The sequence below is a fragment of the Photinus pyralis genome, unplaced genomic scaffold (assembly GCF_008802855.1).
Source record: "Photinus pyralis isolate 1611_PpyrPB1 unplaced genomic scaffold, Ppyr1.3 Ppyr1.4_LG7, whole genome shotgun sequence".
NCBI lineage: Eukaryota > Metazoa > Arthropoda > Insecta > Coleoptera > Lampyridae > Photinus > Photinus pyralis.
This window is the reverse complement of record NW_022170738.1, coordinates 22,110,532-22,133,899: the sequence shown is the minus strand read 5'-3', so window position 1 is coordinate 22,133,899 and position 23,368 is coordinate 22,110,532. Positions and strand designations below refer to the sequence as shown.

The 23,368-nt window shown below is 36.8% G+C and overlaps 2 protein-coding genes across 3 annotated transcripts in view; one reads left to right on the top strand and one right to left on the bottom strand.

Annotated features, from left to right (window-relative positions):
* Positions 1-8,468, top strand: part of LOC116175956 (dorsal-ventral patterning protein Sog) — a 67,057-nt gene extending 58,589 nt beyond the window's left edge. For both annotated transcript variants that reach the window (XM_031494347.1, XM_031494346.1), the window contains 4 exons: positions 4,163-4,228; positions 4,286-5,829; positions 5,881-6,597; positions 7,354-8,468. In XM_031494347.1, the coding sequence (XP_031350207.1) occupies positions 4,163-4,228; positions 4,286-5,829; positions 5,881-6,597; positions 7,354-7,515 (2,489 nt within the window). In that variant the 3' untranslated portion in view covers positions 7,516-8,468. The remainder of the gene's footprint in view (positions 1-4,162; positions 4,229-4,285; positions 5,830-5,880; positions 6,598-7,353) is intronic.
* A 3,857-nt stretch (positions 8,469-12,325) lies between these two features.
* LOC116177169 (serine--pyruvate aminotransferase, mitochondrial-like) lies at positions 12,326-15,295 on the bottom strand. The gene is made up of 7 exons (XM_031496061.1): positions 15,000-15,295; positions 14,752-14,944; positions 13,240-13,405; positions 13,035-13,190; positions 12,888-12,983; positions 12,589-12,837; positions 12,326-12,538 (listed from the first exon to the last, which is right to left on the bottom strand). Exons 1-7 carry the CDS (start codon positions 15,147-15,149, stop codon positions 12,376-12,378), a joined length of 1,173 nt encoding a protein of 390 aa, XP_031351921.1. The 5' UTR covers positions 15,150-15,295; the 3' UTR covers positions 12,326-12,375.
* Positions 15,296-23,368: the final 8,073 nt, after the last annotated feature.

The window sequence follows — 23,368 nt, the reverse complement described above, 5'->3', positions numbered from 1 at the left end:
ATTGATTCTGTTTGTACTATTAAAAGTTTCACAAAAAAGTTGCACAGTGTTGCGAAAGTCGCAAGTGTCTATCATTAAAAACCAAAATGGGACACACGCTACATACAAATTTGGTGCAGATTGATAGACAATATTGTTATTCGTCAGTGATGATGATTTTATACACGATACAAAAATTCGTGCATAAGGTCGGGATAAAACGGACCGGCATGTTAAATACGGGTAAGATGTAAAAAGTCTAAATATGTCCCGTATAAATCGGAAGGCACTCTGAACACTCCACAGTTTCGAAATTGCGACCATTTCCAAACCACGAACAGACATTTTTCAAAATATATTTTAAGATATTTCCAATATTGTCGATCATATACTTTGGTGTATCATACATCAAAATACAAAAATTAACTAGATCTCCCCCACCCCCCTCGCCACTTTGTTCGCTCGATATTGACGGATACATCATCTCCTAGAGCCAGTAAACACTATTATTTGGCGTATAATCTACAGAGTGGCCAAATAAGAATGCGAGGTACTGTGTCTGAGAACCTCTCCATCGTAGAAGCTTGCGGTAAAAAAGTAATTACTAAAACGGCCACGAGAAAAACCTGGAAAATATTTTTAAGTTTCTGAAATGGCCGCTAGGGGGCGTAACTGCGATTTGGAATCTAATAAAGTGATGTTTCTGTGAATTCCGCTATATTAACCTAACAAAAAAATGTCCGGTCTTTGAAGTTGACGTCTGAACAATTTTTGATTGGCAATTTTTCCTGTATCTCTAAAAATGAAGTGGTGGGGGGGGGGTATTCAATGGTTTCCGTAAAGAACACCCTGTATCTTCGAAACGACTAAGCCGATTTTAACAAACTCGGGTTAATTGAAAAGAGTTATTCTTCGGTTACAAATATTATAATATTTGAAGTTTTGTTAGTTTCACATATCACCGCTTGAGGGTCTTTTTCGACATTCCGACAGAAATATGGTTAATTTTCTCAAAAAAAATGAATTCTTTGGTTTAATTTTTGAAAAAGTAGCTAAATCGGGACCATATAGTAAATTTTGGGGTCATTTCAACTTTTTTTTCTTTTTTGTTGTTAAGATCTAAATATCTATGAACAGTTTATTTGACCCACATAATATGTAAGTGGAAATTTTTACGTGTAATTAGTATGCTTGATCTTTAGGACTGTTTAACTATCAAATACGAATTACTCTGGAGAAGTAATCACTTCTAAGGTAAAGAGCTCGTTACTACGATTAACTTCAACACCTCAAGCTACCGATTATAGTACATCATTTCAATTTTAATTTCTATTAATTTATACTTGTCATTGCTTAGCGGTACGAGGTGTCACATAATTTCAGGGGTTGTTGGTGGGTTAATTTTTATGTTAATAGTTCACGGGAAGATTTCATTTTTTTTTGTATTTTGCATACTCTTTGGTTAATAAACAATAATTTTCCTTGTGGGTCAATTGTTGACTCTTTTTATACTGAAACTACTTTTCCTAATTCCGGTGACTGCTGGTCAAATTGTTAGTGGAATTAGGTGGCGCCCGAAAGACTTGAATCGAAGCACCAGTAAGTATTAGTAGTGGAGATTTACTTGGAATCTTTTATAATAATTTGTGGTCAAAGTTTATTCACTTACCTACTACACTGAGTAAGAGCATATCTCACTACGCTGTTAACTATTTGGCTAACGGAGCTAGCTGGTCGAACAGCGGCGTGTGTTGATTTCAAATTGCACATGGTATTTTATAAGTGCCCTGCATTCTAAGCTTGTGCGTTATAGATCTGAAGTGAAAAATTCAAAGCTATCATGTTAAAATTGTTTACCTAAATTATTTATCTAAGCGTATTTATGTGAATGGGGAATTGTTGATATCTCCGAGGTAAAGTTATTTTCATCGGATTCCTTATCTGCTTAACCACGTTTCTTTTTAGGTTTCGTTTTAATTTAATTACCTATCCTTTCCCTATATCGCAATCCGAAACCCATTTATTAATGGGGTATGTTTGAAGTTTGAATTTATTTGATTTGAGTCTGATATTGGTATGCATTGTAATTTTTTGGATGTATCTTTTTGTGTACGTAACGACAATTGAGGTAGCCTTAAAGAAGTGCCGTTGTTCTGGATTAAATGCCAACACTCATTTTTGAATTATAGTTTGAAGTTGCTACGAATATGCTTATCTCAAATACCGGAGCTGCAAAAGTGCAGGTAACCTGTATAGTGCCTTGTCGTTCGTTTATCTTATCGTTTATCTTTGACATCGTCGTGACGAATTGCTCTATTGCCTGAATACAGAAGTTGCGGAAATATAAAAAAAACTGAAAAAGTGTCTTGTCATTTATTATTTATTTATCCTTCTGTGAAGGATATTATATTAAGTTTTAGTTTGTAAATAACAGCTGTCCTAAGAATTCGCATTTAATTCAATGTAACCTTGATCCGAATTGCAAAATTATTTATTGTTTTTGCAATTAAATATCATGTGTATATGTATCGTTCTTTGCGAAGACATTTATACTCGCCAGTACCTGATCTACAAAGCTTGTATTCTTATTTCATTTTTAGTTTGTTTATTTTTTTGTGGCTGTTTCACTGGAAGACCCGCTCCCCTTGGCTAACCGTGGCCAATTCCCTTTTCCTTCTCGAAGTCAGTATCGTTTAAACATGACATTTATGTGTTTGAGTTTTGTTTTGTTACTCAACGTTTACTATTCACATAGATATACACAAACAACAGATAACCTTTTGCATTTCATGGGTACATATACCATTTAGGTATTTTAGATATACCTCGATAGTCTTTTAGTCCGTCGGCAGTCCGTGACTGTTGCCATTATTGTTGCTTACAATTATTAAGGGCGTTTTCTCCCGTCCAAAATCGTCCGTCGAACTGAACGTAAGAAAGGTTTAAGGTAAGCGCCATCTATTGAGCAGCAGTATAGGTAAACATATTCAGTAAAATTGTGCATTTAAAGGTTTAAAGTTTGCACAACTTTGTTGGTGTTTGTGTATATCTGTGCTATTAACGAACAAATAAAAATGCAAACACATCGACACGGTACGACCCAAGATACCTTGCGTATTATCAATCGGTAAGCGAAATAGCAGAGTACGACATCAATAAAAAAAGAAGTTTTTAACAAATCATAAAACACACGCACAGAAGAAGTTTATATGTAAAGATAAGAATTTCATTAAATGTTAATATCGATTAACTCATCAATTTACAAAGAAAAATATTCATACACTTTTGTATTAAAAATGACTTAATATGCATATGCACTAACTCTTAAATTTTTGTTAAGGCGCATAAAAAGGTGGTCGACTGTTATTCATTTTAACAGAAATTCAAAGAGGTGGTAGAACACTGGGTTCGGTTTACGAGAATTTTGCATATGTCTTCCATAAATACCTAAATTCCTTATTGGATTTCTTCTATTGAATACTTAACAGCATGGAATAAGAGGGTGCGGAACATGATCTTCGAGATGATATTGATATTTTGAGAGATTCAATTTTATTTTTCTTTAATACGGATTGAAAGAAGAGGTGAAAAGTTCTACCCCATTGGTGCTGTTATTTTACTGAATGGAATCATTCCATTGGACGCGATTTTTTAGATGATTGAAGTTATTTGGTGCAAATTCAAAACTCACTGCTGTATTCGAAGTGTATCGAATTGGCAACGTGAATTTTGCGACCTGCCAGTCACCTTTCTCAATTTTCATTTCAAAATCACGCGCGTAAGTGACATTGAAATTGTGAATTTCAGATCGTTGTAGAATACCTAATAGATGGGATTCTGATTGATATTGATGAATGCAATATCTAAACGGCAGACTGGCGCCAGTAATGTGCCGTACGGACACTTACACTCGCGAGTTTTTCGCTTATTGAATTAACCATCAATCACTTTTCCTCGGAACCATCACTTTCGAATAGCCAACTAACGGATATGTTTCATTATCGAGTGGGCATTTGAAAGATTGTAATTCATTGATAAACACAAATGAAGGAAGATCATCATAGCGTGGGTCTCGATTTAAATGTCCCATTGCCTACACCGATTGAACAATTAATTGCCATCTGTGACACCCACAGTCATTAATTTGCCTCCACAAAACATAAAATTTTTCTTCCTTTTACAGATCCTGACGTTATACAAGACGTTGTCCCCCAAAACACGGTCGAAGAGGAGGAAAGAAGCAGCAAGCGTGAGTAGTCTCGAACGTTAACTTTTATATCGGTCTAACCGCGATGTATCTCCATAGATTTTGCTGCCCTTTTAAGCGGTCGTTCATCTCTCATTCTAAAAAATGACGACATGCAGTTAATGCCAAATGACCAAAATAAAAATAATGTGGTCGCAACGGGAAGATTTACATTTCAAAAGAAGAACTTATATTATTCATTCTACATATCGGACAAAGCTGCTCGCCCTCGTTCTTTACAGTTTGTCGACGGCGAAGGTACCATTTTGGAGGAACATACTCTTTCCGGTGTCGGCGGTCTTGTTAATAGCTTGTATCAGAACGCTACCAGAAAGGTATGCGGAGTGTGGAGGCGATTACCACGCGATTATCGACGTCTTCTCAAAGAAGAACGTATGTTCGCCGTTTTGGTATGGGGCGTAAAGGATCAGGCCGAATTTACACTGAGTGGTCAAATTATGAAGTATGTGGCCTTGGGAACTGAACTGTTTAGTTCTTTATTGGAACCCGCGCCCGGTTCGAACTCATTAATGATGTCAGGAGCTGGTGGTACCGCTATAGTGTCCGCCTCGACCACAGTTTCACCCTCAATTCACATCGCCGTAGTGTTCAACGGAATTTTCTTACCGGATGAAATATTGGACGTTCCTGTCACGATTAACCTGTCGCTGGATGAGAAGAAGCAAGTCATTTTGGAAGAAAAGATTCGAGTTCAAAAACCGGCGCGCGAATTGAATGTAATTGAAGTAAGCTCCCCAGTATCGCCCGCAGATCTTCGACTTTTAACGCGAGGTCGTTTGGTTCTTTCAGTTTCATCTGTATCGAAACCACAAGTGTTGAGGCTAAGCGGGAACGTTATAACAAAGGCCACGTGCGAGTTATTTCAAACCACCCTTAATTCTGCGCCCAACGATCGCGCAGTTAACCTTCCTGGTAGTTCGGGGTTAGCTTGGCTGTTCTTAAATAATGAAGGCTCACTGGTGTACAGCGTGCAGGTTGAGGATCTAATCGAGGAGCAGAAACCGATCTTTATCACTTTAGTTGACGTGACTACCAAGCGAAAGATGGAGTTAGAAGATTTGACTCCCGATTTCGTAGATGGGTGGGCGAATGGTACGGTTGATAAGCTCAGTCCGCGAGTGTTGGAACCGTTGTATTCGGGAAATTTGGCAGTTAATGTCGCGAGCCAGAGTGAGAATAATTTGTTGCGAGGTCGGCTAGTTGCGCGATTAGTGGCGGATGCGCGTGATGCACCAGCTCCCATGCTCCTCAAGAGAGTGGATAAAACGTTACCACCGTCCGCCGTTGGAATATCGTGGATTACAGTCGATAATTACTGCCACATGCATTACGACATTACGTTGTCCGGCATGGGGTTGACTGATAAAAAATATCAACTGTCTCTTGATTTACTTCCAATGATTGCGCCAGGTGCGCCTGTCATCACCCACATTTTGGACGAATTTAATGGAAATCAAGTAGAAGGAAGCCCGACCGAAACCCTACCCAAAGAAGAATTAGTGCGCCTAGATGCTGGAGTTGTTTTCATCAATATCAAAGAGAAAACCACCAAAACTACTTTGCTATCGGCCACACTGCGAGAGGTAAACACATTTTCAAATTGTTATTTTAATCCGCTTAACCATTTTTTACAGCTGCAAGTACCCGCAACTTGCCTGTCGCATATTACCGATAACAATGTTCCAACTCTATCTCTGGACTCGGACGTGGCGGAGAACGGCGCATGTTTTCACGAAAGAAAATTCTACCAAGAAGGGGATCAGTGGACCACAAGCGACCCGTGCACCATGTGTTACTGTCAAAATGGCAACGCTAAATGTGATACCTCGGCCTGTCCAGAAATAGTCTGCCCTACAAGCTTTAAAATAAAAGTGCCCGGCGAGTGTTGTCCTATTTGTTCTAATTCCACTACGTCTCAAGAAAGTAACACCAGTGCTCCTCGTGGATGTACGTTCGGTGGAATGTTTTACACGGCGGGTAGCAGGTTTCATCCGTTTTTAATACCGAACGGTTTCGATCTTTGCACCGAATGCCACTGTGATTCGACACTATTGGAGGTGAAATGCACGAGACAAAGTAACGAGAAGAAGTGCTGTAAGCATTGTGTCGATACATCTAAGGCGATGATAGACTCCGAAAATGGGACATACGTCAGTGATCTTAGTACTACACACGTGGTGGTCTCGAAGGATGCGCAAAGTATTGTGTCGTACAAGACGCCGCAACAGGTACTTTCGGAGGGCGGTTGCAAGAATCCCAGTAATCCGAATAAACCGTACGAAAATGGGCAAAAGTATCACCCTTGGATTGCGTCACTTGGCGAATACAAATGCGTTACCTGTAAATGCAAGGTAAGTCAGCCCTTTTTTTAGCATATTTCAAAACCATGTACTATTTTCAATTGTTCAATCCTCATTCTACAGTACAGAATACAGTTTTCTAGTTACTGATGATTTATTTGGACATTTATAGCTCCAATACTTACTAATTACCGTGGTAATTTTTTTGGGAAAACGGCCAAATAAATTTCTCCGTCAATTATTTTAATCTCTTGCAGTTTTGGCCGTCATCTTCTGTACAAAATACTAAATTGCAAGGGTGAGGAAGAGTGGCATCCAATAGTATGTGACTTTTCTGCAGACGCCAACGATATGACGCCTCCGCCTTTTGGACATTATGAATCTGTCATTCTCATTTCAAATGGGACGTGGTGCACGATATAAAATAGCGTTCAGAACATATTTCAATGCTGTTTCTGTGGAAACGGCCGCGACGGCAGAACCTAAGCTTGCTATTTTTGACGTTTAAATTAAATTCGGAATTGTCAGAAGAGCTTTATAATGATTTATATGATTTCTGCTTTAATTTATTATACACGACGATAAAGGGTATCGTCTTATCTAATAAATAATTATTATTGCTGAGATTATTACTATTCACATGCTTCCCATATTATAACAATAAAATCGTCTTGTGGTTGGACACACTGTAAAGTGTATTAAATTTAGCAGGGAACACAAAATTTTGGAAAAAACCTATTTAGTTAAATATGTAATTGAAATGTACCTTGATTTACAAACCACATTTACACTGTTGTTTCTTTGCAGAATGGTAGCCAATCGTGTGAGCGCCAACGATGCACGAGAGCAATTTGTCATAAAATGTTCAAACCGAGGCATAATGGTATGCAAAGTACGACAAACGAGTTCTGTTGTTCACAGCAGCAATGCAAACACTTTCGACGGCATCATAGGGCGCGAAATAGTTGAGTGACGTATGTGTAAATTATTCGGGAATACATTGTATAAACAATATGCACCAAGTGATGATACAATGTTATCGAGAGATGCAACTTTGACGGACCGCAAGTCTGAGTTACCCTTGTACCAAAGAAGACTGAGGCAGTTGGAGAAGAAAGCTTGAGCTGTCATATTTATTTCTAGTGTAAATTATTGTAAGATACAGATTTAATGTACATTTAATTGAGAAAAAGAATTTGGCATACTAATACCGAACCGAAAGAGACCTTAATTTAAGTTAATTTATTTTTTCATTAAGTTATAATTGTAGCGACGATGACTGCGTAAGGTAGAGTTAGAAATTGTCAATTTTATGAGTGTGTTATTCCACGGAGCAGAGACAGAACACAATACTCACCGGAGCGAAAGGCTGACCCGTAGCAATACGAAAAAAGGGCATAAAGTATTGTAGCCATTATTGTTAACATATCAAATGGTGCCATCCACGAAAAAACGACGCTAGGTACTTAAATTGTGATGCCGAAAGAGCGTGGCATTTCTTTTAATACGTAATTTGGAATCTCTCCATGCAATTCTACAGTATTTCCTTTAATTAAGGTAGTTTTAGGATGTGTGCGCAGCGTGAATGTGATTTTTACTTTATATAAGAACGTGTAAATAATATGTTGTAATTGCATCTATAATACATACTTTATACACTGAAACTAATTTTTGTGTATATATAACTGAAATCGTAATGTTAATTTAAATTTAACAAACATAAATATAGCACACTCACTGCTTGCATTTTAAAAGTAGAGGTCAGTTTTGCACCCTACAATAGTGATAGCAAGTTTTCTAGAATACAAATTGTTAGGGTGTAAAAGAAGCGAAGATTTGAATGTTGGTGTCGATGCAGAAATAACTCATAAGATGAATTATAAGTGTACCTGCTAGCTAGAAAAATATATGCTTCCAACACTTTCTTTAGTTTCATTTTTGACATTCATTGCTAGCATTTGGCATTCCACTTTTGTTAAATATCTTCCCAATGATAAATAAATCAAGAAATTGGGACCTAAAATTCTAGATTATCTTAAAACCCTATGGTTTAATGGCATATGAATCTTTGGCCAGAAACCTGAAGAAGTGAAAAAAATCTTAATTGCCTACCCTAAACGTCTTTGATTCTAAGACCCTAGACCTCGTAGACTAGAACACTCTGAGATCCTAATAACATATCAGACCCTAAGATTTGTAATGTTCTTAGGGGTTCCCCAAGCCGGCATTTCAATCTTAATTTATCCCATACTTACAGTTGGCAACTCTGGGGAAAAATTACCAGCAAAGTCATTTAACTTTCAAGTCGAAATGGGCGTTTCGCGGCCCCCTGTGAATCTCTGTAGCAGTCGACACATATGGATGGCACGAATGGACTCCTGCGTTGTGTAATCAGTTTATTTATTTTCATGGGACGTGAGACATAATCTGAAAGGGAATAGAATAAAAGCAGAATTTTGTGCATAAGAAAAGACAAGAACAATAAATATATTACGCACACAAGGTGAAACCAGGGGAAAAACCTTCTTCAGGACAAAAATCCCGACACAGCCCACACAAATACATAAAATGAATCATGTACGCCCTATGGCAACAAAATGCAAGCCAAAATATCTCAAATAATTGTACGATAAAATCAGGTAATCGAATCCATGCGCCCGTAAATCAACAAGAACAACACACAAGAGGCATCATAAATACAAAGGAAAACATGATCAATCGATTCAGTACAAAAACACTTTACACAAATATACGATCAATTTAGGCAAAATAAATCGTACATAAATTGGTAAATTGCACGTACATAAAAAAACATCAAAATGACGTGGCTCTACTCCCGCCTCGTGTTAATGTTAATTAGAGGACCCCCCTTCTCGTATATTGCTAAGACATAAGAGCTGCGATCCGCACGTGACGCGCAGGCAAGAGATACAGAAAAGAATGTATGGGGCACTTACTCCACAGCCACACTACTTAAAACACTCATACAAAGAAACATCAAATTAGAGGACCCTCCTTCTGATAGCTTACGCACCGTCCAGCAGCGGGCCACGACTCAGAAAGGATACTGTGAAGAGTTGGACTGTATTAAATACTTAATAATAATAAGGTCTTTATTTGTTTAGACACTTGAAGGAAAAGAAACATAGCCAAGTCAGGCTACTCTACTTAACCTACGATACTCGTCCTCTAAACAGAAATTAAACTGAAATTAAATGACTTAATGGCATAACTAAGCAAAAATGAGAAACAAAAATATATCAATATCTCAACGACCAAACAACTAGCTGAAAGATAAGTAAGGAATGAAAGTTAGATCTCAAGTGTGGCTAGGTAGTGATTCACACGCTGCAAATTCAAAAAGTATTGTTTAAGTTTAAATTTGAACTTATTGATATTAAATATCTTAAACTCATCAATAAATAAATTAACTAATTTCACGGCATTATAAATAAATGATCTTTTATACAAAGCGGTCCGGTGCTGTGGAATTGTAAATTGTGCATTATGCCTAGTATTGTGCGAGTGAGTACTGTGTCTTAAATTGAATTTGGACTTCAACTTACATGTAGGTAGTATTGTTGTTAAGAATTTGTGTACAAATGTACCCCTATGCAAGTGCCTTCTATTTGCCATGTTTAACCACCCAGATTCCTGAAATTTATGTGAAATGTGATCAAACTTTCTCACTCCATACACCAAACGGGTACAGGAATTCTGCATCCTTTGAATACTTCCTTCACCGAATAGTGAATACTGATACAAACTTCCTCATGAATACATGAATACAAATACTTAATAAACAATATAAAGGGATAATCACATGTACAGTATAACAAACAAACATGAATCAGATAACGGTACTCAAAAAACATGAAGTACATCTTGCTTGAATAACAAATTTTATTATTTTATGCAAAATGTAAATAACAACAAACTATGACATAAAAGATTCATGGTTAGTACAAGAAAGCATAAAATGGTTACTACCTGCAGATACGCTCTTTAAAACCGAACATGCAAAATAAGCTAGACCCACCGGCCGCGGAGGTTTGTAATAATCAGTAGCCACAGGCAATCAGTTGAACTTACTCCAGAATTTGGCGGGCGATTACGTCCAGGGAAACAACTAAAACAGAATTACGAGCACACGGTAGCGATTGCCTTAACGGGAACACAAGCAACAAGGCATATATTAATTAGCGCAGGTAGCTACGGGAAATCAAATACAGGAAAGGCAAAGACCCCCCTTATAATTAACGGACTGGAAAGTATCAAACGCTTACCTTTATAAATTTATGTACGACTGCTTGATAATGTGGTGATTACAGTCGCAATTAGTGGCCTAGTCCATAATGATAAAGTAAACCGGCCGCCTGTCAATGTGACAGTCGTACTTGTGTCAATCCAAGGTAAATTCAAGTATTTTAGAAATACTTGACAAATGCTTGACATCTGTTGTCAATGATATATAGATTTTATCGTTTATTGCATTCGATGAAATTTTCATTTTTAAGGGTTGTTGCAGTCGTACATAAAGCTTTGTATTTATCGCGTCCATACATAGGCTTTATGGGGCTTGTTTATTTGTGCCTCGCTCGCAAGCTCGCTCGGCTAAATAAACGGCTCGTTCATAAAGACCCAGTTTATGTACTTCATATATAAATAGCTATTATCGGTACAGTGACCGATAAAAGTACAAAGCGTACGCGAGTACGGCGAACAATTCCCAAAAAGTGATAAACATAAAAATCGGGAATTGGTCTTAATAGTTAGATCAATTAAACGCAATTGTAATAAAACCATTCATGACTGGTTCAGATGCGATTTACTGCAACTCGTTTAATTAGCTACTGTTAATTACAAAAAATACGAAGAACTGTTACACATTTTAAGGATGTAGCAACTTAACATGACTGAATTGTTTAGAACAGGAAGAGGGGTTAGGCAGGGATGTTGTTTCCAACTTTATTTGGTATCTATATGGAAGATATGGGAAGTGCTGGGAAAGGAATAAGGGAGTAAAAATAGATGGCAGAAATGTAAGGTCAGTCAGGGTTTGCGGATGATGTCATATAATCACATTATTCCTGGAAACACGCGAGAATTGAATAAAATGTTGAAACGACTGGCAGAAATGGAATTCATATAAGGATTGAGTCGAAGGTAATGAAAGTTGGAACAGAGTAGGTATCTAATGGATGTAAGGGTAAGAGGAGAGAAATTGGAACAAATCCAGGGCTTAGACGTAAATACTTAGGCACAGTAATATCAGACGATTGGTTGAGTGAAATGGAGATAATGATAAGAATTGGAATCGATACAGCGCACATGAGAAAGAGAGTGGTGCTTAACAGTAAGATGGATTTATTTTATATATGGACGTGAGTTGAGGTGTGGGCCTAAATAAAAGATAATTAGTAAAACAGGAAGTTCGAGATGTGAACTTTGAAGAGGTTGTTAAAAGTAAAATGAAGCGATAAGTTTAACAATGAGGAAGATGAGCAATATAAGAGAGATAACTGTTAAGCAATATTAGAAAGAATAAGAGAACCTGAGTGGGCCACGTGTTGAGGGCAAATGGAATGTTGTGGGAGCTATTGGAGGGTCGATAAGGAGACGGTAGGTGGAGGGAAGAAGAAAAAGCAAATCAGAATAAATATACCTTTTTGAATATTCCTGGTATATTAGAGAAATATTCAATGTTATCTGGGGGGCGGTTAGAGGAGAAGGTGCCCTATAAAATTGATCTCAACAGGTAAATATTAAGAAAAATAAATACGTTTTTACCGATAGATACTTTAATGATAAAACAAGTTGAGAAACAGATTACAATTTCGCGCTTCTATTTTCCCTGGCATAATTGATTCCTTCTTCAAGAACTTTCAAAACGAAGTCTACATTGTCATTGGTTGCGTTGTATCCCATAATTCCTATTCGAAAGATTTTGTTTGCGGTAGGTCCCAATCCTCCGCTTATTTCCAAGAAGTAGCTGCAAGGCAAATCATTACTACACAACACCAAAGCAGTGAAGAGACGTACTGTTTCATTGCGTATCCAGTCACTACGGTCCAGTCAATATTTTCGGGTACTTTCACTGCCGTAACAGTGGGCAAACGAGCGCTTTCCTTAGCTACCAACATTTGTAAACCCATCGCTTGCAATCCCTTGTGTAGTCGTTGCGCACACATTTTGTGACGATTTATCACATTTTCTATTCCTTCTTTACCCACTAACGACAAACCTTCCCTTAGACCGTAAAGCAGTGTTGATGAGATTGTATGATGGTATCTGCAATATAAGGCGTAATTGCATTTAAAATCCAGTCTAATTCAACCTACACTCTTGGTCTACCAAAACACGACCAGTAGTCTCCCAATATCGTCATGTCCCAGTAATATACCTTGGGAGGAGTCTTGCGAGCCAAGATCTTTTCCCTATACAGCGAAACATAAGTTGATCTCACTATTTTAATTATAATTACTCACTGTGCCCGAGAACTAAAAGAGATCGGAGTAATTCCAGGAGGAGCGCCTAGAACTTTTTGAGATCCAGTGTAGACAGCATCTACCTCCCATCGATCCGCATAGAAAGGGACGCCACCTAAAGATGCAACAGTGTCTACCACTAATAGGCAGTTGTACCTACAACTTGCATGAGAATATCTAAAAAAACGTTAGTGATGCAAATTACTTGTGGCAAATTAATCCTAGACCTTCAAGGGGCTGGTAGACTCCGGTGGAACTTTCGCCTTGTACTACGAATAGCAAAGCAGGTTTGTGCAGGCGAATTGCATCTTCGAATTCCGTTAATGTGAAGTTGGTGCCTAGTGCTGCTTCCAAACGGTGAACGGTTGCACCTAGAGATGTTGGATTAATTCGTCAAATCCACAACCAAAAAATATGTACTGTGTAAGTTTAGTTACGGGTTGTGATGTAACTAATGTGGCAGTTTTTGAATTTTATTGTTTCTGCTTTTAAGTATTTCATTAAAAGAGAAAACGCGAGCTACGCCACTGCGTATTTATTTGGCGCGAAGATAACAATTCAAATTCAAAGGACAAGATTGAATGCGCGTCCTGCGAGATGTTTTTTTTTGTGGACCGCAGCAGAATAATTGTGGCATGCAGTGTGTATGTATTTCATTCGCAAATATAGGTAAATGCATCCATTATTTTCTTTTAGAATTAACATAGGATGAGAATTAACATAGGATGTTAGGGTAATTGTTTTGTATTAATAGTTTATCCATTTGTTAGTGTGTTGGATTTATAAATTTGAATTTGCAAGGTCTTGTAAAACATTGTGCAAGGTTTACAATAGTTATTTATATGTATTAAGGGCATAATAGTGATGTTTATATTCTCGAGGGCGACAAGTTAAAAAGCTCGAGGGCCTATATATATATATATATTTATTTATATTATTTATATTATTTATATATATATCCGAGAGCTTTTTAGTCGCCCGAGAGTATAAACATCAGCTTATGCCCGTGGTACATACAAAATTTTATGTTTTACAAATAGTTTTCTTCGTCAAAGTAAATATTCGTTTACAAAATAATTCATTATGTTTGATCAAGTATGCGTGGTTCGAATTTGTTAATGTGATTGAAACCATCCAAACGTCAAACGTAATTTTAAATAATTCAATTCATCGTGAATGAGCAAGAAGCTCCAGAAACTATACGAAATAAGGCCAACCTTGTGATTTAGTAGGTATTGACAATTAATAATTGACGTTTCTAATTCTCAATGACCTGCAAATATTTATTTGTTTTGTCATTAAGTATAAATGAGTTAGGTACTATGGTGATACTTAATGCCCTAGGGCATAAAGTGGTACTTTATGCCCGCGTATCACAGATATAAAATGTGCTATGATAGGTTAGTAAGACATAAAATAAATTAACCCTACCTAGTAAAATTCTAAAACCCTACGATAGTCATAATGTATAAGGTTTCTAAGATGCGGTTCATAAAAACTGTAAGGCATTGGCACCCAAAACCCTACCCTAGAGCTGTGTATTTTTATGTAAACGTGGAGATATTAACGCTCTATTTTAGAAATTTTCGTTGAATCAACGGTTGAATATAATCAAAAGGAGAAAATACGGCCCCTAGATAATAGGCAACACACCATTTCCATCAAGTTTTACTTTTTTGAAGTGCACCGTTCGATTATTAAACAAATAAAATCCTACCGTATCTAGATGCCATTATATTTGCCCTTTCACCCCAAATTCCATTAACAGCAATAAGAACTTTGTCACCGGGTTCAATTAAATTGCAAAGTACGGCTTCCATTCCTGCATGCCCAGAAGCGCTTACTGCCAAGGTGAGTTCGTTTTTAGTTTGAAACACGTATTGTATTCCCGCTTTAATATCGTCCATGATCTATTCGAAAAGTATGTTAGTCTGTATTTCTAACTAAATAGAGGCGAACACTTACTTTGGTACATTCCGGATGTAGATGTCCTAGCACCGGTAAACTTAACGCTTGTAACACGCTTGGAGGGCAGTTTGATGGACCGGGACCCATGAGGGTTTTTGATGGGACTACCATAGGTAGGCTTAACACTTCAGGTGGAGGAACGTCCATGGCGGTTGTATGTTGTCGCTTGAACAAAGACACTGTCACTCATGGAACATTTAGTTGTTTATGAACCAATATGATTCAAACTGTTTATCTGAGTTGTTACAAAATCAAACGAAATTTGTACTTTCTGTAACTGTGTAGGTTTCCACAGTGTTATTATCGTAACAACAACCGCATGTAAACTATGCAGCTTATCTTATCCACACTGACCTTAGATTACATATAGTAATCATACGTAACATGACCAAATACGGGTAAAACCTTTGATTAAAAATTTAATCATTGGTAAAAACTTATATGCCTTCATCTAGAACTTATACTTATGGAATTGAGCATCAACGAAAAACATATCTTTGTTTATATTGGCTATTTTTAATGACCTAATGATAGTAATGATTGCATAAACCCACCATAAAACGATTAATATCCTTCCATTAGGACCCAATGAAAATTTCCTTTAACCTTCAGTATCCCAAAATTGTTACTAGGTTCTTGCACGTGGCCACGTCCTATTTTAATTATGTAAATATGCCCTTTAAATAAACAAAAGAAAATTACGTAAAGTTGGTGTGTTTTACACACAAATTGAAAAATCTTAAATTTCATACTTATATAAATAACTCAACTAGAAGATTTCCGGTTCTTAATATTGAACTTTCTTATCGTCTTGAAAATAGGTAAGTTCATACCCAAACATGAATTACAATGGAAAAATTCTGTCAACTGTTGTACACAACTACAGGAAATGTATCTCAAGAAGAGGTTTAAACTTCCAAAATTCTATTCGTCAAATTCCTAGGACACAGTCCGTATTGAAATACAAATAGACAAATTCGGTTTACCTTATTTGCATGGTGTATAATTCTACCCTTGGAGCATTTGACTTTGGGCAACTAGAGCACCCTCGAATTTTAGGGTTTGTGGAATGGAACCAAAACAGCTTGACTCGTACCGAAAGGAGGATTTTTCGGGTTACAATCGTCTACGGAAAGTACAGCGTGCACAGTTCAATAATCGATTCACTTTAAACTGTTGCAAAAACCAGATTGGTTCCCTGAGAAGAATAGAGCGAATGTTAAAAGAAGGACAACTTAAAAGAGCCGCTTGTAAGGTTTCAGCTTGGGCTGTCTTATTGATGCGCGCAAGGTTGTTGATCGCGCACCTTAACCTTTATTTAATTGTTTGTTTTTCTGCATCCACACATGAAACTTCCTGTTCTTTTCCTTGAGATCCCGCACTCAATTTTGTATACAACTGGTTTAGACATTATGTTTTTCGAATCGAGTTATTACGGCTCCTGAACGTTTGCTGACGAACCGTTTCTATTTTTTTTGTTAATTTCTCGTACGGGTTCTCTGAACCAATCTTTGCCAACGCTCCGGTTCGCGTCGTTTTAAAATTCCGCGCCCTTAATAACCAAATGAGCCCTACCACGGCTCAAGATGTAATCCAGATCTTAGCTAGGCACCCACAATTAGCAACCAATGAAATACTTCACACCTCCAAATGAGATTTTTTCACATTTTTAAATAGAACCAGTTTATCTATCATTGTCCTAAAAACAAAAACTCAGTTATTTCAAAAACAAAGATGGTGTGGGGCGTTCAATTGTTTTTGCAATAACCTGCTTTAACATCTTAACCGTTTGACTGATTTTAACAAATTGGGTATGGTTGAAAAGAGCATTCCTTAGGCAATGAGAATCAACCAAAATATAGCTAATTTAGTTGATTCCTTCTCCACCATAGGGCTTGTTTTGACACCATGATCCAAAATCCTAAAAAAATCAAAAAAATCGAATGGAATGATATGACTTTTTCTCTATCATCGCGCCATCGACAAATACCGGAAATACGTAAAAAGTAAATTTAAGATACAATTTAAGCATTTTTATTAATTAATTAAGAAATCTCATTTTCCCAATATTTGAGGTTAGGAACGAGATTTTGAAAAACAGTTTTCACTGGCCTCTTTGGGTGTTATTTGCCTACTTTTTCGTAAAGAAAAAGTCATACTTATCATTCCATTTGATTTTTTTTTGATTTTTTTAGGATTTTGGATCATAGTGCCAAACTAGCCCCCTGGCGGAAAAGGATTCAATTAAATTAACTATATTTTAACACCCAAAGAGGCCAGTGAAAACTGTTTTTCAAAATCTCGTTCCTAACCTCAAATATTGGGAAAATGAGATTTCTTAATTAATTAATAAAAATGCTTAAATTGTATCTTAAATTTACTTTTTACGTATTTCCGGTATTTGTCGATGGCGCGATGATAGAGAAAAAGTCATATCATTCCATTCGATTTTTTTGATTTTTTTAGGATTTTGGATCATGGTGTCAAAACAAGCCCTATGGTGGAGAAGGAATCAACTAAATTAGCTATATTTTGGTTGATTCTCATTGCCTAAGGAATGCTCTTTTCAACCATACCCAATTTGTAAAATATGACACCACAAAAATGAGAGGGCATTACAAGAGGATAGCAGAGGCGAGTGTCCTTTGAGATTCACCTTGATCTACCTTCTAAGGGCACCTCCATGTGGCAAGCGTCCTTAAACTGGTCCAGGTTCGGCCCTGTATGATTACTTAGGTAGATTACATTACAATTAGAAGTAATGCTGTAACGAAACCGCGTAGGTAGGTAAACAAACTGCTGATTTGGTGAGACAGAATCAACCCCTAAGGTGTGTAAGTGTCTAACAATGATGGATTGGTAAAGATCTCGAGTATCGTTCGGTATTCAGTTGTATCGGATTTTTTACTACACGTTTTACATGTATCAACTCTCAAATTAGACCGTGACATTACCAACCAATGTCAAAACGATAATCATCAACGTCGGCAATCTGAAAAGATCACGTAACCAGCATAGTTTCTATGCGAACTCTTATCAAAACCCATGGAGCAAAGAAGACAAATGCTGGTATTTTCAACTCGACCAAATTTATTATTTTGCCAGTGATATTTTCCATTTCTGAGGTTCGTGTGGTCGCGATGACTATCGAGATGAATAGACGATGCTGCGTTAGGAAGGATACTAGGGACATAGGAGATTTTTTTAAGTCAAATGCGTCTACTTTGAGTTTATTTTCCGGCCATGTACTACAAACAAGTTGTCGTTAAGGTAATACTTTCTTATGCCATTATCATCAATCACCGAATCAACTCGATCAACGTGGTCTGCTAAGAATTCCTTTTGTAAATGATTGGGAACCAAATCGTAAAACGGATTTATTGTAATGAAACGACCTGCGGATGTTTTAATTAATTTTTTTGATTCAAGTATAAAAAGTTCACCTTCTAAGTCGTCCCTACTATAACCTTCAAAACGAATTGCCTTTACTTGACAAAAGACACTTTCAAATCCTATATCTTCTAAAAGGCTAGTTAATTCCTTTTCTGGCATTCCCGGGTTCAATGCTTGTTGTTAGTTGGTACAAAAAGGTGCATACTTTTCATTATTACGAAGTTCTGTAATGATACGAGACGATGTACTAGAAGATACACAATGGAATGTCATAAAAGAAAATATGTAGTCGAACCGAGCTACAAATTTATCGGGAACGTCTAATACATCAACTTTCTCAAAGCTAAGTCGATCGTCTCCGTACGTTTTCTTCGCGTAGTCGAGCATTGTTTTGGAAATATCAATTCCAATAACTTCTTTAACTTCTTGTTCCAGGTAGGGAAGAATAAGGTCGTGAGTCGTTTTTCCAGGGCCGCAGCCTATGTCTAGCACTGACTTGCCGTGGTTCGTACTATGGAGAATATGTGGAAAGTACGTGTCCAATAAATGACGATAATATTTCATCTGATGAGATAATATATGATTTATATACAGTTCTGGATTCTCCATCTCTTCAAAGAAAGGCTGAGTGATGATGCTAAACGTCCAAGACAATTACAGTACCTACATAGAAATCATATTCGTGTTTAACTATAGTAATAACTAAATAACATCACGGTACCGATACCTTCAAGAGCAGGACTCCAAGTGTTGAATCGTTTATAAAATCTTTGACGAGTATTTTCTTGGCTGCACTGTGCTAAAGATATTATCTTTGATGGTACTTAAGTAATGGAACAGATATTTTCTCAGTTACTTTTCACTTATATTTTGAAATACCAACTAGCCCACGTGTTTACACAACGTGGTTTAACGACAAAATTGTTGAATAGGAGTATTTCAAATGAATATGCCTGTTAACCTATGCCCACTCATATCACAAACTGGTTACTTATCTCATGTTCTATATTTTCTTGTCTATATAACTTTTAAGTAAACGGAAGTCCGGAAATCTTTCTTTTCATTTGTTCATCTTCATATTGTTTTACTATTATCTCTTGTAACTTTTATTTGTTTTAATTTTTTAATTCGATCAGCTGATGTTTCCTTTTAAATCTTTCCTATTACACAGTGGAAAATTTTGCAATTATTTTGTTCTCTTGATGTAACTATTTCTTTAGTTTTCGTGTCTTGGGTCCATAACCTGTTATTGTTGAAGTAATCTGGAGATACTGGCACAACAAAATTATTTAAAATAAACTTTATTAACGATGCTCGGGATCGTTTATAAATTTGTATTTATGTCTGTCTGTTCGTGTACACGATAACTGTGTTTAGAAACGTCCAATCGCTTTGAAAATTGGTACATATGTTCTTAAGGATATAAGAGAAAGGTCGCTTAGCAGACTAGCGGGCCAAAAAGTTACAGCCCAAAAACGATCTCGAAGATCGTTAGGTCTCGGATTTTTTACTACACGTTTTGCATGTATTTATTTCTCAAATTCAACTGTGACATTGTCAACGAACGAATGTCAAAACGCCAATCTTCAGACAACAGAACATGGAATCAATATCTCGCGTTCCTTCTGCAACAGTAATCCCAATCACATTGCAGTGCATTTTTTAACGCATCGCATTTTAGGAGTTTATTGAATACGAAACTTTTTGATCAAAACGTATACTTTGATTCCTTCTATTACCCAATTTTTTTTACATACCTATGATTCGCCACAAATAAGCTAGTGAATTTAACAGCAATATGAAATGATTATGTATAGGTACTGAGCACAATGTGGATGCAAACTCTAACAAAAACCTCGTCCTTGCCACCAAGTTGTAAGCCCTGACAAAAAGTTCCGTATATCTGTTATTGTTGTTGTTAATATTGTGATGGAACCGAATTTGCCCGCTAAAATTCGATTTAAATATTCCCGAAACCGACCCTGGCGCGACGAAAAAAGTCAAGATTGCGCTTTGTTTCGTTTCCGTGGAACACGGGTTTTTAGCGTAACAAAACGAAGTTGAGGTAAAGCTTATGTGCTCGTGTTTCCGTCCGTCCGTCCGTCCGTTCCATCGAGATCTCGGCCCCTGGGCCACCTAGAGACTTCGCGTTTTCGCTAATTGATAGCTGTTATGGTCTATATTTGCCCAATTCGATCAGTTTCATTTAACTCCATATTTTGCGCAAACTGCGCAATGCCAACTTTCATATTTATGGGGATATTTCTTTGAAATTTTAACCACAGACGCGTCTAGTAAAGGCAAACATTTCGCACATAGTAAAAATTATGTGGGCATACGCAGTGACTGCGCAATGTCAACTTTCTTATTTATGGAGATATTGCTTTGAAATTTTAACCACAGACGCTTCTAGTAAAGGCAAACATTTCCCACATAGTAAAAATAATGTGTGGGCATGCGCAGTGATGTGTGGGCATACTGCGCAATGCCAAATTTCTTATTTGTGGAGATATTTCTTTGAAATTTTAACCACAGACGATTGTACTAAAGGTAAACATTTCGCACATAGTAAAAATTATGTGGGCATGCGCAGTGACTGCGCAATGCTAACTTTCTTATTTATGGAGATATTTCTTTGAAATTTTAACCACAGGCGCTTCTAGTAAAGGGAAACATTTCGCACATAGTAAAAATTATGTGGGCATACGCAGTGACTGCACAGGCTGCTCATAGCCAACTTTCTTATGTATGGTAATATTTCTTTGAAACTTTATAACTTATAACTCCTCTCTTTCTCTGGACGTGGATGTGCTTCAATATGCAGATTCGACATTTTGTATGCTTTTGGTGACGATGCGTCGTTTCAATACTTTGTGTTACGCGGCAATACCCACGAGTGGGTTTTGGAACATTTTTTTCTTCTCTGCTCTACATTGAAATGGGCCATAATTTACAATAAAAGTGTCAAATATAACGCTATGCGAGGGAACTTGATGATCCCTATCGACCCGACGTCTCGATGCGGGGTCGATATTAACAATTTTCGTCTAGGATTTGTTTAAAAAGGGGAGATTTAGGCAGAGGTATTTGTGCTTTTGTTGAGGGCAGAAGTAATTTTTACGTTGCGAATAGTGAGTGTAGCTTCGACAAAGGTGATGTACTGGTTTTTTATCTCTACGTCTATTGCATCCATCTAATAATGATATGTACGTGTTCGATTATTTGCCAATTTAATTCTATTCTCGTACAGCATGATTATTGCCATTTATAACACATTCTAGATACAACTTGCACTAGTAATTATACTGGTCATATTTTGAATTAAATGCATAGAGATTCTACATAAATATGTTGTTAATTTACAGTACTCATTTGTTCCAAGCGCTGGCTACATGAATTACTGACCGATTTACGTGTATTATTCATATTTAGATACTATATGTTCCCGTAGGGGCGATATTCAATACAAGTATGCAGAACTACATTTTAATTTATAATTGAATTTATTGGAGCACATTTCGCTTTGTTTGCCTGAATATGTTACTGTTTATTTACAACGTGCTTCATCTGGGGGCGAGTGACGTACGTTAGGTTGTTGATTGTTACATATTGCACTTGATATGTTGATTCTTTAGGAATTCCAGCGGAGCCTGTGATTCAACATTATCTTAATTTACTTGACAACCATCATAATATGCATTCATGCCATTACAGATAACTAATTTTGCAATAAAGTTCAATATTAATTTGTTGGCTGGGTTTTTTCTTGGTCAGTTCTTTTTTCCCAGCCTATTGTTATATTTGTACTCGGTTAACTACTATTTTCTAAATTTAATCATGCAATGGGAATTATTTGGATTAAATCTCCGTTTTTAAAGCATGTACTTGTTTTATTTGTATTCCTTACTTGATCCTCACTTCGACAGGCAACACATATCTTGTAGCGACTTTTAAAAACACAACGTAGTAAGTGGTAGTTATTCAGGTTAGGTAGCATTGTCTAGACGATCACGTACCATGGGGTTCAGTTAGTTTAGGAGGGAAAGTTTTGAATTTAAATCTTGAGTTGCGCAGTCTCTCGGGGCTGGCCTGGGTACATCACAATATTGTATGCGAATATTCCATAAATTCCGATAGACACCGAGGCGCCATGAAAGGTTAGTCATCGGCGATAAAGAACGAAGGCGGGTGTGACGGAATCTTTCCCGGAAATGTGATGTATTTTGGTCAAGAATGTTCGACAAGATTCGGGAGGACTCTGGTTTATTATATAAGCAAATCTCATTGAGTTTCAGTTTGAGTTCCAATTTTAACGCCGAAGTAATAAATAGTTCGCGTTGTTATAAATTGTGAGTTTTATAAACCAATTCATTTCAAGACTGGTATAAATTTATTGTAAATTTGTGAATAAATATTCAAATTTACGTTACACTGGTGTCAAGCGTCGGGTTGCATTTAGTGAACCATTTTAGTGTCAGTTTATGCCAACAATGATCAGATCTACGTCAGAAAAAATTTTCTTGCGTCGACAACTTAGTAGTTGCGGAGAAGCAAAACTGTAGCAATGTTTTGAACTGGAAAGCTCCCTTCTTTTATTTTATTTTTATGTACTTATTTGCCTTTACTTTAAAGAAGGATTTGTGAGAGGCGGATGTTACCCACACTGTACAACAAGTTAAAAAGTAATCGTAAACGATTTACATAAAGCGCAGTTTCACTTGCATTCATTTCCCATTTGTAAGATGCAACTTCTGTTAAAATCGTAAAAATCCGGCCACAAATATGAAAGATAGCGTTGCACATGGACAATCCATTGTTGACGTGCTACTTCAATTTCAGTTTATGAGAAGAATTTCATTTCAATGCTTTTCTAAATAAGAAAGTTGGAGCTGCGCATGCGCAAACCTAAATTTTAAAACTAATTTACTATAACTAACTAATAAACTAAGATTTTCCTTTGTTCCAAGCGCCTA

Excerpts from the sequence above, each read along its gene's own strand:
- LOC116177169 (XM_031496061.1), bottom strand. The coding sequence starts at position 15,149 with ATGGACGTTCCTCCACCTGAAGTGTTAAGCCTACCTATGGTAGTCCCA. Across the intron at positions 13,406-14,751 it reads TATAATGGCATCTAGATACG|GTGCAACCGTTCACCGTTTG; the intron begins GTAGGATTTTAT and ends CAACATCTCTAG. Across the intron at positions 12,539-12,588 it reads ACTGGATACGCAATGAAACA|CTACTTCTTGGAAATAAGCG; the intron begins GTACGTCTCTTC and ends TTTGCCTTGCAG.